Source organism: Zea mays, chromosome 10 (assembly GCF_902167145.1).
Source record: "Zea mays cultivar B73 chromosome 10, Zm-B73-REFERENCE-NAM-5.0, whole genome shotgun sequence".
In the NCBI taxonomy this organism is placed as follows: domain Eukaryota; kingdom Viridiplantae; phylum Streptophyta; class Magnoliopsida; order Poales; family Poaceae; genus Zea; species Zea mays.
This window is the reverse complement of record NC_050105.1, coordinates 108,518,544-108,532,444: the sequence shown is the minus strand read 5'-3', so window position 1 is coordinate 108,532,444 and position 13,901 is coordinate 108,518,544. Positions and strand designations below refer to the sequence as shown.

The window sequence follows — 13,901 nt, the reverse complement described above, 5'->3', positions numbered from 1 at the left end:
AGCCTCGGACAACAAGGCCGACCGAGCCGAGGGACTCCTACGCCTCCGGGATACGGATACCTCACTCGTCACCTTTACACGGGGCGACTCACGCTTGGTGAAGCGGTTCGGACAACCAACAGGCGAGTCTTAGTGCTCGAAAATAAGGAAAAAACACGGCTCCATGCCGAAATTACATACATGTTCAGGCCTCGACAGCCACAATGAACAAAAACACTGGCATTCAAAGTGCCATACAAGCGGAACTCCGGTTCCACCTCCGCAGGTACGAACAACCCCACTCGATTGGGGGGGCCTGCGGAGCAACAGAAGACCGACGAGCGGCACGCCGTCGCCCGCTCCAGCAGCGGCGACAACGACGACCTCCGCTCCGGGCGGCCGAACTGCAGCAGCGATGGCCTCAGGGCGGACGCTACTGCAACCTTGCCCTCGCCTATGCCGACGCTCGAGGGGCGAGGACAAGTACAAAGAGCCGGAGGCCCAAAGCGCGGATGGTGGCGGTGATCCCGTCGGCAACGGGGACTTCTCGAGCCGCCTCTACCTCGGCACCGACGACAGGGGCCGTCAGCCCTCCGGCAGATCCCCACTCAGATCCTCCCGGACGAGTGGGGCACCGACCTCCGCGTGGAGGCATCGTACCGGTGCAAAGGCAGGACCGCCCCAGAACACGAACGCCGCCCTGGCAGCGCGCGATATCTTGGGCGGTCCTCCCGTGTGCACGACGCGGCAACCGCCTTCCGGCAGGAGGGGGCACCGGGAGCCAAGCTGACGAGCCCGACGCGCTGAGGCTGACGACGCCCGCCGTCGACCAGCCCCGCGTTGTCGAAGTCCGACCCGCCCGCAGGGCCAGTGAGCGCCCTCTCCCTCGAACGCCGAAGGAGAGGCCGACCCACGAACCCGCGCGGGAGGTAGAGCTCCGGCTCAGCCCGGCCTCCACCCCAGCGAGGATGATGAACATCCTTGAAGCTGAGGGTGGGACCAAGATCGCAGCCCGGCTTGCTTCTCCCCACCCAGGGGCTGGTGGTCACCGTCTTGGGTGACCACCGATGGAGGGGTGCAGCCGGGCTGCATGATGAAAATCCTTGAAGCCGAAAGATGGCTGAAAGGTACCAACTCCCACGGAGTTGCGTTCCCCCAACGACAAGGCGGAAAGATTGCGGGTATCCCCCATCCGGGGGCTTGGAAGGTGGAAAGGCACGATGCATAAGGGAGCGCGAAGACATGGTCGCCTTTCAAGGGGGTCACCCTCCTTTTAAAGGCGACTCTCCCTACTTGCGTCCCCAACCGTCGGGGGCTGAGTCTTCTCCGACACGCTCCAAGGTCCTCCCCCTACGGCGCGAAGGCTGGGTCCCACACGTCATGCAAGCTGGCCCAGAGCAGAAGAAGCCAAACCGCCGCGCGCGATGCGTGCAACCGCCCAACGGATTACAAGCGGCTCTCCACTTTTGCCCAGACCAGCGGGCGAAAGGGCGGGCAGCCATGCAGGCGGCATGCAACCGCGCCAAGTGGGCGCACTTCTCTGACTTCCAGCACGCCCTGCATGGAGGCCCAGGCCCACGCGTCATGCAACCGGCACGACGGATGCTTCGTGCAAGCAACTGCACCGCCACTTGCGCCACTACCGCGCCTCCTCGACTGCGGAACCGATACCGCGACTCGAGGCGACCCAGCGCACGACCCAGCAGCGCCAGCCTGGCGCGACGGCCAATGCGGCCAAAAACGGGCCGGCAGTAATGGCGGTGGCAGGCGGGCAGGAGCAGCGGTCACGTCGTCAGCCAAGCTTACGTCCCATCCGGGGGCAGCGAGAGAACCCTCTCTCACGGCGTGAAGACGACGCGCCCGTGTTCCGTTCCTCGAACGGCCCGCGCACGCGCAACGGCCGCCCCGCGAACCACTCGCCCCGTCGCATTAACTCCGCGGCGGGACAGGCGGTGCCTCTGGCAGGAGAAGCGAGCGACGCTTCGCCTTCGCCATAATGACCGCGTCAAAAAAGGTACGCCGCGTCGTTCGATTTCATATCCTTTTCCTTTTTTTCCTCTTTCTCCTCTTTCTCTCTCTTACAACAGGGACCGGGAAAGGGGGATACCCCGAAAAGGATCCTTCCCCGTGAAGGAACCAGGCTCCGAGCCTCCCTACTGATCAGAGGTTCGAAGGCTGGCCCCTCGGAAGGGTTCAACAGCCGCCTCAGAGCACGTGGGCTCCACACCCACTACTGGTCAGAGGTTCGAAGGCTGGCCCCTCGGAAGGGTTCAACGGCCGCCTCAGGCTACTCGGGCTCCGCGCCCACTACTGATCAGGGGTTTGAAGGCTGGCCCCCGAAGGGTTCACAGCCGCCTCAGACACAGAGCGAGGGATGACCATGGGTACGTTCGATACATAACCAAGGCTCGGGCTGCGCTCCCGAGGTACCCTAGGACATTTCCGAGACCAGCGGGAACGATCTTGTAACGGAATCCCATCAGAGGGAGGCATCGAGCCCTCGGACCCCGTCGACAGGGGACCGGGTCCGGCAGATCACCCGCAGGTATTTTTGGGCGTGCCTCTGGGCCTCTAGCCGACCCCTAGCGAATGGGGCACGGACGTCCGCTCGGATTACCCGCTTGCAGCTCACCGGAGACACCATGTTCGGCGCCCACCGAGGGCAACATGGCGCTTTCCCCCCCTCCTCCTTGCGGAAAGGCGACGCAGGGGCGTATGTAAAAAAGTCAAGTCTGCCCCTGATCGCCCTCTCGCCCTGTGCAGAGGCTTGGGGGCTGCTCTCGCGAACCCGGCTCCGGCCAAACCGTTGACAGCGTCAACATACCAGCCCGAGAACTTGGGACCCGACCGTACACCCGGGCTACGGCCAGCTCGCATGAGGGAACGACCAGACCAGCCGAAGCATTACGCGAGGCATTAAGACCTCGGAGGAGTCAAACCACTCCTCCAAGGCCTCGGGGGCTACACCCGGCGGGTGCGCTCGCGCGCACCCACCGGAACAAAACGCAACCGAGAAAGGCTGGTCCCCTTGCAAAGAAGTGCGACGAAAGCCTCCAAGCGAGTGCTAACACTCCCTTCGAGGCTCGGGGGCTACTGTCGGGGACCATAATTAGGGGTACCCTCAAGGCTCCTAATTCTCAGCTGGTAACCCCCATCAGCATAAAGCTGCAAAGGCCTGATGGGTGCGATTAAGTCAGGGATCGGTCCATTCGAGGGACTCGATCACGCCTCGCCCGAGCCTAGCCTTGGACAAGGGCAGCCGACCCCGGAGGATCTCCGCCTCGCCCGAGGCCCCCCTCCAGCGGCGAACATATTTTCGGCTCGCCCGAGGCCATGTCTTCGCCAAGAAGCAACCCTGACCAAATCACCACGCCGACCGACCAAATCGCAGGAGCATTTAATGCAAAGGTGGCCTGACACCTTTATCCTGACGCGCGCCCTTCAGTCGACAGAGCCGAAGTGACCGCCGTCACTTCGCCGCTCCACTGACCGGCCCGACAGAAAGACAGCGTCGCCTGCGCCGCTCCGACTGCGGTGCCACTTGACGGAGTGAGGCTGACAGGCAGTCAGGCCCGGCCGCAGGTGCCATAGGAAGCTCCGCTCCGCCTGACCCAGGGCTCGGACTCGGGCTAAGCCCCGGAAAACGGTGAACTCCGCTCCGCCTGACCCAGGGCTCGGACTCGGGCTAAGCCCCGGAAGACGGCGAACTCCGCTCCGCCCGACCCAGGGCTCGGACTTGGGCTAAGCCCCGGAAGACGGCGAACTCCGCTCCGCCCGACCCAGGGCTCGGACTTGGGCTCAGCCCCGAAAGACGGCGAACTCCGCTTCGCCCGACCCCAGGGCTCGGACTCAGCCCTGGCTTCAGCCGACGGTCTCCGCCTCGCCCGACCCAGGGGCTCGGACTCGACCACGGCCACGGAAGACAGACTCGACCTCGACCTCGACCTCGAAGGAGCCTCCACATCACCCAACCTAGGGCGCGGGCCAGCCACGTCAACAGGAGGCGCCATCATTACCCTACCCCGAGCTGACTCAGGCTACGGGGAACAAGACCGGCGTCCCATCTGGCTCGCTCCGCCAGTTAGGCAATGATGGCGCCCCACACGCTCCCTGACGACGGCGGCTCTCGGCCCCCTTACGGAAGCAAGAGGACGTCAGCAAGGACTCAACCGCCCCGATAGCTGTCCTTCCGCCAGGCTCCAACGCTCCTCCGACGGCCACGACATCACACCAACTGGGTGCCAAAACCTCTCTGGCTGCCACGACGGCGTGTACTTAGGGCACTAGCTCTCCTCCGCTAGACACGTAGCACTCTGCTACACCTCCCATTGTACACCTGGATCCTCTCCTTACGTCTATAAAAGGAAGGACCAGGGCCCTCTTACAGAGGGTTGGCCGCGCGGGGACGAGGACGAGACAGGCGCTCGCGTAAGGCCGCTCGCTCCCTCACCCGTGTGGACGCTTGTAACCCCCTACTGCAAGCGCACCCGACCTGGGCGCGGGACGAACACGAAGGCCGCGGGATTTCCACCTCTCTCACGCCCGTCTCCGGCCACCTTTCTCCCCCCTTCGCGCTCGGCCTCGCGCCGACCCATCTGGGCTGGGGCACGCAGCGACATTTCACTCGTCGGCCCAGGGACCCCCCGGTCTCGAAACGACGACATTACTGCTGGTAATCGAGTGTAAATCATTATCATTACTATTTATGTTACATTTCATGAACCAAACGGCACCTAAGGGACTTGGGTCCTGTTTGTTTTAGATTATAATTTGCCAGATTATATAATTCAGTGTAAATAATCTTGCTAGTAAACAAACAAACAGACTATATGTCTAGATTATATAATCTATCCCCAAGATTGTGATAATCTCGTAATTTTCTCAAGACTAGCTTATTTTAGATTATTTTTTACAAAATACTCACTACCCATAATTATGTTGTTAAAATTACATGGACTGACATTCTTCTTTTCTCCCAAATCACACGCAACAAGTATATGTTGCCTTTGTGCCTTAGAGATCAATAATCTGCATTATAATCTGAGAAACCAAACAGCTATATATAAATTATAATCTCGACAAATTATAATCTAGATTATATAATTTAAATTATAATCTAGATTATATAATCTACAAGCTAAACAAACACATACTTAGTCTCATCCTCCACTAGTTCCGAGTCAGACACATCAACATCCCCTAAATCATCTTAGGAACTAGACGAAGCCATAAAAAAGAAACTCTTTGACGTCACACAATTAGCCCAAAAAAGAAATCAATCAAACCATGATATGGCAAACAAAAAAGAATTAAAGTAAGAAAATTACCTTGGTAGGGCTCACAAGCAGCAGCGAGGAAACTTCTTCGCAAAGCTTCTAGACAACTTTGCAAGCAAATTGCTCAGTTAAATAGACTTGCACAAAAGATCTGTTTTGTGAAAACAAACACCAAGATTTCTCATTCTTAGAATGTGATAGCAAACCATGACCAATAAGCAGTATATATATAGGCGGCTTCCACCAAAAGTGACTGTTCGTCTTCCTTTTATACCTGACTTCTAACTTGGCCATTAAAAATTTGAAATACAATCGTCACTCTCTAACAACTAAGGGTGTGTTTGGTTGCGGGACAGTCAGGACAGGGACGTCCTCTAGCGTCTCTCCAATTTGAAGGGACAACTGAGGGCAACACTAGGATAGTTATGTCCTAACCCCTGAACCAAACAATCTTATTTGAGGAATCGTCTCATTCCGTCTCGTCCTATCATTGCATCCAAACGCACCCTAAATCTAATCTCGAGGATGGCGTTTTACCTTAGCTCACATAATTTCGTCAGATTCAGACCTTCGGAGAAGTCTTTGACTGCGAGGGGCTCCTGTTGGAGATTTGACCTCAGACAATCAGTCCTTGATGTTTTGGAGGTACTTAACGATTCCTTTCTCTTTTTTTACTTGATGTATATTTTTACTTTTTACGATTGATTTCGTCTCAAATTAGAAAGTAATAGAGAAGGCAAGATTAATGCTTTGCTCGGCTTGAATGCAAAATCTCCAAGCAAATGTTGAAGTTATCTGATTATCTTTATTGGTATTCAAGGACGTCATATCACGAAGACCAAGAATAAGGCGCAAAGTTGTTTCATCCTATTGGCTAAAGGTCAACCGAGGTCTTAAGACAAGTGAAGCTTCCCTAACGAATACTCTTTTCGTCAGAGGTCGAGCAAAGCTATAAGACGAACTTTAGTGGGAAGCGAAGTCAAAGCGAACGAAGAGATCGGTTCACTTATGAGACATGAAACTTCACCGACGAAGGTTTCACATGGACAAGAATTCATTAATAAGACGTGTAGCATCGCCAACAAAGACTGTGTGGAGTAGAAGCCGAAAACATATTCGTTTTCATCATTCCATTGTAATGACGATAGATGTGCGGTACATCAAACTCAAGAAACTTCTGGGCAGAACTTGATAGGATAAAAGCTGTTCTTTCACTAATCTAGGCCTTGATAGCGTACTTCCGCATGGGAAAATACTTCTCACGCTTCTTTTCCCTCTCAGTCTTCAAGGAGAGCTGAAGAACACAAACACCACAAGTCAACAGACAAGAAGATCTAAGAACGATGAGTAGCTTGATATATTACTTCAACTACTAGTACACATTATACTACTGCATATAGCATTGGTCATTCTATTCACTAGTCAATTACACCATCTGTATATGGAATTGGAACACAAGACATACAAGTACGACAACTAACAAGCACCCTACACAAACCCTGACCCACTGGGTCGTTTTATTCTTCCAGAAACATAACTTTAGTCAAACCAAGTAAATGTGAAAGTAATACACAATTAGCACGGCACCAAGTTGATACCAAATACAGAATCACTATCCAAAGTAAAACTTCATGGTGTTCATTCACAAGTAAAAATAGTAAACAGTAGAGGCAACCGACCGATGAAACTATAATCACTGCTAGTACTATCTAATGCTGCTTCAACAATCCACCTATGTAACAAACACTGCGACTACATGTGAATATCTCGATATGTCATACAAATCGTCTGAACCACTTTTAATTAACAGAAGCACGTTGGCCTCGACAGGATCAATTCGACAACTCAAAGTAATGAGTAAAAGTTACAGTACAAAACAAATCTTAAACCCAGCTAGCCTCACAGCACTGGTAGAACAATAAAATAAGCGCTTCAGCAATGAAAGAGAACGCATTGAAGTAGACGCAAGGAACATAAGTATATACCTGGTACTTGGTGAGGCGCCTGCGAATGGCGCGGGTCTTCTTGGGGCGGAGATCGAGCGGGAGAAGCTTCTTCTTCTTGTACGCCTCACGCAGCGCCGACTTCTGCTTCTGCGAGATGACGGTGAGCACGCGAGCGATGGAGGTGCGCACGATCTTGCTGCAAGAGAGGAAACCACGGATCCACGATTCGGTTCAGCTCGATGCAAAGCCAGTATGACAAACGAGGAAGAAGGGCGGCAAAGCCATCAAGCAGGCACATTTTGGAGAGCTTGTTGGGAGCCCCGCCGGTGACCTTGGCGACGCGTAGGAGGGAGAGCTCCGATTTAAGCTCCTTGAGCTGCGCTTGCAGATCCGTCTTGCTCTTTCCGCGCAGCTCGTGCACCTTGATCCGGGCTGCGAACCGAAAACAGAAGGTCAGATCCGGAGAGACGACGCGAAAAACGACAGTGACCAGAGAGAACGGATGTGCTTACCCATCGCGAGTGACGAGCAGGGGGTGCCGCGGCGCCGAATGAGATGAAAAATGGAGAGGGGAGCAGAGAGCGAGGCGGCGGCGTGTGGCTGCGTGCTTCCTAAAACCCCGTGGGACAAGCAGGAAACCCTAGATCTTTTGTGGGCTCGAGCGGGCCCAATGGGCCTCGGTTGGTACAGGTCCTCGGTAATAAAACAATATTAATATTCATTCGTTGTCAATTGGCAACCCCATTTTTAAGATATTTTTATTTTACCAAAGAAAATTAGGTTATTTTCTCTTAGAAAAATAAGAAACCATTAGAAAATTAAGTTGCCAAACTAGTCCTAAGCCTTCTTTAGGACACGAGAATTTTACAGGAATCTCTACTACTTATTAAGACTGCAAGAGTAGTCTGTCATTCCGTGTTCAGCCATTCGCATTTCCTCCTCCACGCATAGCTCATTCCCATGTTCGGTCATTTTCATTCCCTGTTCTGCGTTTCTCATTCCCCCTCCCCGCAAAGCCCATTCTCATGCACATTCCCACGTACAACACACGTCTAGCTAAAATTAAAAAAACACAAATGATGCCAAGCGGATTCAAACCCGCGACCTCTCAGGCAAATGCGAGCATTAGTTACCGCTACACCACATGTGTGTTTATGTCTCCATCTATGACAGAAAAAACATCTGCTACATCTCTCCCCAAGCCTATCCTACTACCCTTGCACAATGCGTAGTAGTAGATAAGTAACACCGAGATTCTTGAATTATATTTTTAGATGGAAGGAGTAGTATTTAAAGAAGAGTCTTGCATGCAATTTCTTTTGTTTCAATAATGTTTTCAACTTAAATTCTTTTTTGGCATGCGTGGCATTTATTCTCCATAATATTTTTTCCATGGATCTGACTTGTGAGTCATTTTCATAAACCAATGCCAAGGATGAATCCATGTTTCTTGCTTGGAAACCCCGAACAAACACCACTAGCAGGAGGCGCTCACGTTGGCGTCGCTCATCGACGACGAGAAGAAGCTTGACGACTGCAGTTCGACCTCTGGAAGCAGTCCTACATGGCCGCATGAGCTGTTGTGTATGACAAGCTCCGACGCAGCCGCCGCTTGGACGCGGTCTAGAGCAGCTGCACCGCGTTGTCCATCGTCAAGCAGGGGACCTCATGGTCGTTGCCAACGTCGACGACTCTCGGGTTGTTCTGGCCACCGCATCCAACGACGGCGACATCAAGCCGTCCAGCTCATCGTCCATCTGAAGCCCAACCTGCCATGTAAGTCGATACTGACTGGTCATGAATTCTTATGCGCTGGGACGAAGGTCGTTGCTGACATTGTGTGAGTGTCCTCGAACATGATGTATGTAGAGGAGTAGCGCATCCGGTGGTGCAACGTCTAAGTGTACTACCTTGCTGATGAGTCCGAAGTGCACTTCGTCTAACAACCCAGCCAAGAGTCATCGTTACTCGCCATTTCGCGCACGTTCGACGACTACTATATCGTGGACTGTGGCGTCATCTCGACGCCGGAGGTGAAGAAGAGGAGGACCGACAGCAATGATCAGTTCGTCATCCTCCCCACCGTCGGGGTAGCTTTTTGTGCTGGTCTACCTTTAATTCTCTTCGCAAACACACACAATTGCTTTTTTGTTTAAGCAAGCGTGTATGGTGGTACGTGCCTGATGACTGATGATGTACGAGGTAACTTCTTCCGGCAGGCTTGGGGCGTGCTCTCCAATGCTGAGATCATGGAAATCATGGCATATATCAAAGTCGGCATGATACTGATGGTTACAATATAGTGGTGAGATAACTAGATTAAAATAACAAAATTTATGTATGACCAGGATCACAAATGGATTATGAAACATTTTCTCATAACAGTATAACACACATTTTGTATATAAGTTACAATGGTATTATATGTCCTCGTTGCAACGTACAGGCAGTCACCTAGTGATATATGAATTTTACAGGAATTAGTTCAAAAACACAGGAAAAACATAGAATTCAGCAAAAATTTCTTTATTCCAAATGAGTCCTCAAAGTCTGTTTGAAACACGGCAAAGAGCAGGATTCCGGTAGTGCTTCTGACCGACAACAAATAGTTAGTTTTCGTCAGTTGTGTCGTGATCGATTAAAATTAGCTAATTTTCATAAACTAAACAAAAAATTCATGGAAATTATTTTTGGCCCGCAAAATTTTCGTGTTTTACCGTTATGTTGCACATCCATTACCAGATGCAGGCATGCAGCCACGATCGACCTAATGCATCATCCAATTACATATATAGATGGCCAAACGGGCGGCCCGGCACTGGCACGGCCAGGCACGGCCCGTTTAGCATGATTATTAAGCGTGTTGTGCCGGCACGGCACTAGTGCCTGAAACCAGGCCCAGACACGGCACTAAGGCTCCTTAACCGTGTCGTGCCGACACGGTAAGCACGGATAGCCCGTAGTGCCAGGGCCGACCCGAGCACTACACCATAAATCACAAAATACAGTTACCATAAGCTTATGCATTCACAAAATACACAGTTAAACATACTAAAATAGCTAAAATTGAGCTGTTTAGTGCAATGGCTGCCTCATTAAAAACCTATCTAGGTAAAAACTCACCCTTGTGAGAAAACCCTAGATAGGAAAAAAAGAGTACAACCCATAGCTCATTTAGTGTTCTTACATATCGCATACATTGTTTACAGTGTATAGTTTAGTTACAGGCACATCAACTGAAATAAGATCAAACTAGCTAAATAAGATCAGTCTTCGACATGTGGTTGTGGATCAGTAGGTGTCTGAGATTGAGATGCATGAGAGGACCCTGGAGTGTCAACTGGAACTTGTTCATCATCAAGATATAGATCAGAGAATGAGTCTTCAAGTTCTTTGTTCTCAATAGTGTGTTGGGTCCTTGCATTCCCTTCCTCTCAGTCCTTGATGCAGGTCAGCATCTCGACCATCTCCGAGGTCAGTCGACGTCGACGCTCCTCGATAATCCTGCTAGTGAGACTAAAAACACTTTCTGATGAAATGGTAGAGACAGGCACAGTTAGTACATCCTTAGCCAACATAGAAAGAGATGGGTAGGTCAGCTTGTGATCATGCCACCACGTCAACAGATTAAAGTCATCATCATACTTCTGGACAGTATCACTATCCAAATATGTTGATAACTCAGAACCAGCCCCAAGAGATGCACAATTGCTTGCTGCTTGCAGCAAAGCACTAGCTAAAGTGTGTCTAGATAGAGAAGCAGATGGAGTGGGGTTGGAAGAAGAACCTGTTCCACCAATTGGGGTTGAAAACAAATCATCATCATCATCATCACAATATATCATACCCCAGTTAGTCCTTTTCTTACCAGTCCTTGTTGTTTGTGAGGGTCTAATTGAGGGCACTGCACCAAACTTAGCTTCATACTTGTTAAACACCTCAGTTAATTGTGCTCTTACAAGAGTTAAATAACCAGAGTAATCATAGTGTGTGACACCAGCTAAAATAGATAGAACTCTATTGAATCCCCTCAATTTAGCTCTAGGATCAAGAATGAATGCAAATGAATAGAGAAGTGGAATATCCCTTCAGTACTTAAGGAACTTAGTTTGCATAGGAAAAACAACAGTTCCAAGCAATCTATCATGTTCATATGAATTTAGATGTTTAGCAATCTGAATTATATGATGCATCATCAATGAAGATGTTGGATAGTAGACACCAGATAGAACACAAGTTGAGTCATAAAATAGTTCAAGGAATACCAGGATTTTTTCAGCAACATACCAGTGATCATCAGACAAAAGCAATGGTTCACCTACAACTTTAGGGTAGTGAGTTTGAATGAACACATCAAATGTGTTCCTGTAAGGCAGTAGATGCTTAAGCATAAGGTAAGTGGAGTTCCACCTTACCTCCATATCCAATCCAAACTTACGAGTATGTGTATTCATAGCAATGCAATATGATTTATATAAAGCAATGTGTTGATTAGAAGAGTTCAAAAATGATATAAAGCAATGTGAAGATTAGCAACTTACCAAAGCCAGACCAGAGCACCAGATCGGTCCCTCACGGCTCCAATCACAGAACAAGAAGGCAGTATAATAGATTAGGGTTCGAAAATAGGTCACAGAACACAAGCACAGATCACAAGCACAGATCACAAGCATCAGATTAATAACTTACCAAAGGTCCAAAGCCGGAGCACCAGATCGATCCCTCATGGATCCAACCTTCAATCACAGAACAAGGCGGTATAATAGATTAGGGTTCATCAGTTTGAACAAGATCCAGAGGCGACAAACACAAAGTAGAAGAACAAGCAAACCGCAAACGATTAGCAACTTACCAAAGCCGGACCGGAGCACCAGATCGATCCCTCACGGCTCCAACCTTCAATTCAATCACAGAACAAGGCACTAAAATAAATTAGGGTTCGTCGGTTTGACCATAATCCACAGATCTAGACGTGAAAAACACAAATCAGAAGCACAAGCACGTGATTAGCAACTTACCAAAGCCGGAGCACCAGATCCAACCTCGATGACACGATGATTAGGGTTAAAGCACGGTTAGAGTTACGCACCGACGCAGCGTTATAGGGAGAGGGAGCCGTAGAGGATCAACACAACCGAAGTTGGAGGGGAGAGAGACCAGAAGAAGAACAGAAGTTCGAGATCAGAGCACCAAACTTAGGGTTTCGAACTAGATCCAGAGGCGACACGAGCAAGAAAGCACCACCTGACCAGAGGACTTTTGAAAGGGAAATAGGCTAAAACCTTTTCCTAAATGATTTTGGTGGTTGAATTGCCCAACACAAATTATTGGACTAACTAGTTTGCTCTAGATTATAAGTTCTACAGGTGCCAAAGATTCAACACAAACCAATAAAAAGTCCAAGAAAGGGTTCAAATAAAAAGGAGCAAAACCAACCGAAGGCTGCCCTGGTCTGGCGCACCGGACTGTGTCCCGTGTGCCACCGGACAGTGTCTGGTGCACCAGGGAAATCCACTCTGAACTGCTCAGCTTCGAGAATTTTGGAAGCCACTCCGCTATAATTCACCGGACTGTCCGGTGTAGCACCGGACTGTCCGGTGTGCCATGCGGAGCAACGGCTAACAGCGCCAACGGTCGTCTGCAAAAGTGAACAGTGCGCGGACAGTGCGTGCAGAGTCAGAGCAGGCGCTAGAAGGCGCACCGGACAGTGAACAGTGTCTGTCCGGTGGCCCCACTTGTCAGAGCTCCAACGATCGAACCCTAACGGTTGGGTGATGTGGCTGGCGCACCGGACAGTGTCCGGTGGCTAACCGGACTGTCCGGTGCGCCCTTGGACAGCAGCCTTCCCCAACGGCCACTTTGGTGGTTAGGGCTATAAATACCCCCCAACCACCACACTTCAAGGGATCCAAGTTTTCAGCCAACACATTCAATACAAGAGCTAGTGCATTCAATACAAGACACAAATAGATTGAATCAAAATCTCTCCAAGTCCCAATTCCACTCAAAGCAATTAGTGACTAGAAGAGAGAGTTTTGTCGTGTTCTTTTGAGCTCTTGCGCTTGGATCGCTTTTCTTATTCCCCATTTCTTGTTCCCAAGACATTTGTAATCAAAGCAAGAGACACCAATCATGTGGTGGTTCTTGTGGGGACTAAGTGTCCCAATTGATTGAGAAGAGAAGCTCACTCGGTCTAGGTGACTGTTTGAGAGAGGGAAAGGGTTGAAAGAGACCCGATCTTTGTGACCACCTCAACAGGGAGTAGGTTTGCAAGAACCGAACCTCGGTAAAACAAATCACCGTGTCACACTCTTCATTTAATTGTGATTTGTTTTCGCCCTCTCTTTCGGACTCGACTTTATTTCTAACGCTAACCCCGACTTGTATTTGTGCTTAAAGGTTATAAATTTCAGATTTGCCTATTCACCCCCCTCTAGGCGACTTTCAATTGGTATCAGAGCCTGGTACTTCATTAGAGCCTAACCGCTTGAAGTGATGTCGGGAGCTCACGCCAAGAAGGAGATGGTGACCGGCGAGAAGCCCGCCACAAGCCACGGGAAAGCTCCAACGGGAGAGTCCGACAACAAGAAGAGGGAGGAATCACCTCCCCGCGTCAAGTCGCACCAGAGTGGCGACAAGAAGAAGAAAATGAAGAAAGTGGTCTACTACGAGACCGATTCTTCGTCGCCTTCCACCTCCG

At 50.4% G+C, this 13,901-nt stretch overlaps 1 protein-coding gene and 1 long non-coding RNA gene across 2 annotated transcripts; one reads left to right on the top strand and one right to left on the bottom strand.

The window, feature by feature from the left end:
• Window positions 1-414: 414 nt before the first annotated feature.
• On the top strand, window positions 415-6,447 carry LOC103641554 (uncharacterized). Its single transcript, XR_560379.4, has 2 exons — window positions 415-5,900; window positions 6,076-6,447. It is a non-coding gene; the product is annotated as an uncharacterized lncRNA (long non-coding RNA).
• On the bottom strand, window positions 6,260-7,784 carry LOC100281802 (60S ribosomal protein L35). The gene is made up of 4 exons (NM_001154722.2): window positions 7,714-7,784; window positions 7,498-7,633; window positions 7,241-7,397; window positions 6,260-6,549 (listed from the first exon to the last, which is right to left on the bottom strand). Exons 1-4 carry the CDS (start codon window positions 7,715-7,717, stop codon window positions 6,475-6,477), a joined length of 372 nt encoding a protein of 123 aa, NP_001148194.2. The 5' UTR covers window positions 7,718-7,784; the 3' UTR covers window positions 6,260-6,474.
• Between the last annotated feature and the right edge of the window lie 6,117 nt (window positions 7,785-13,901).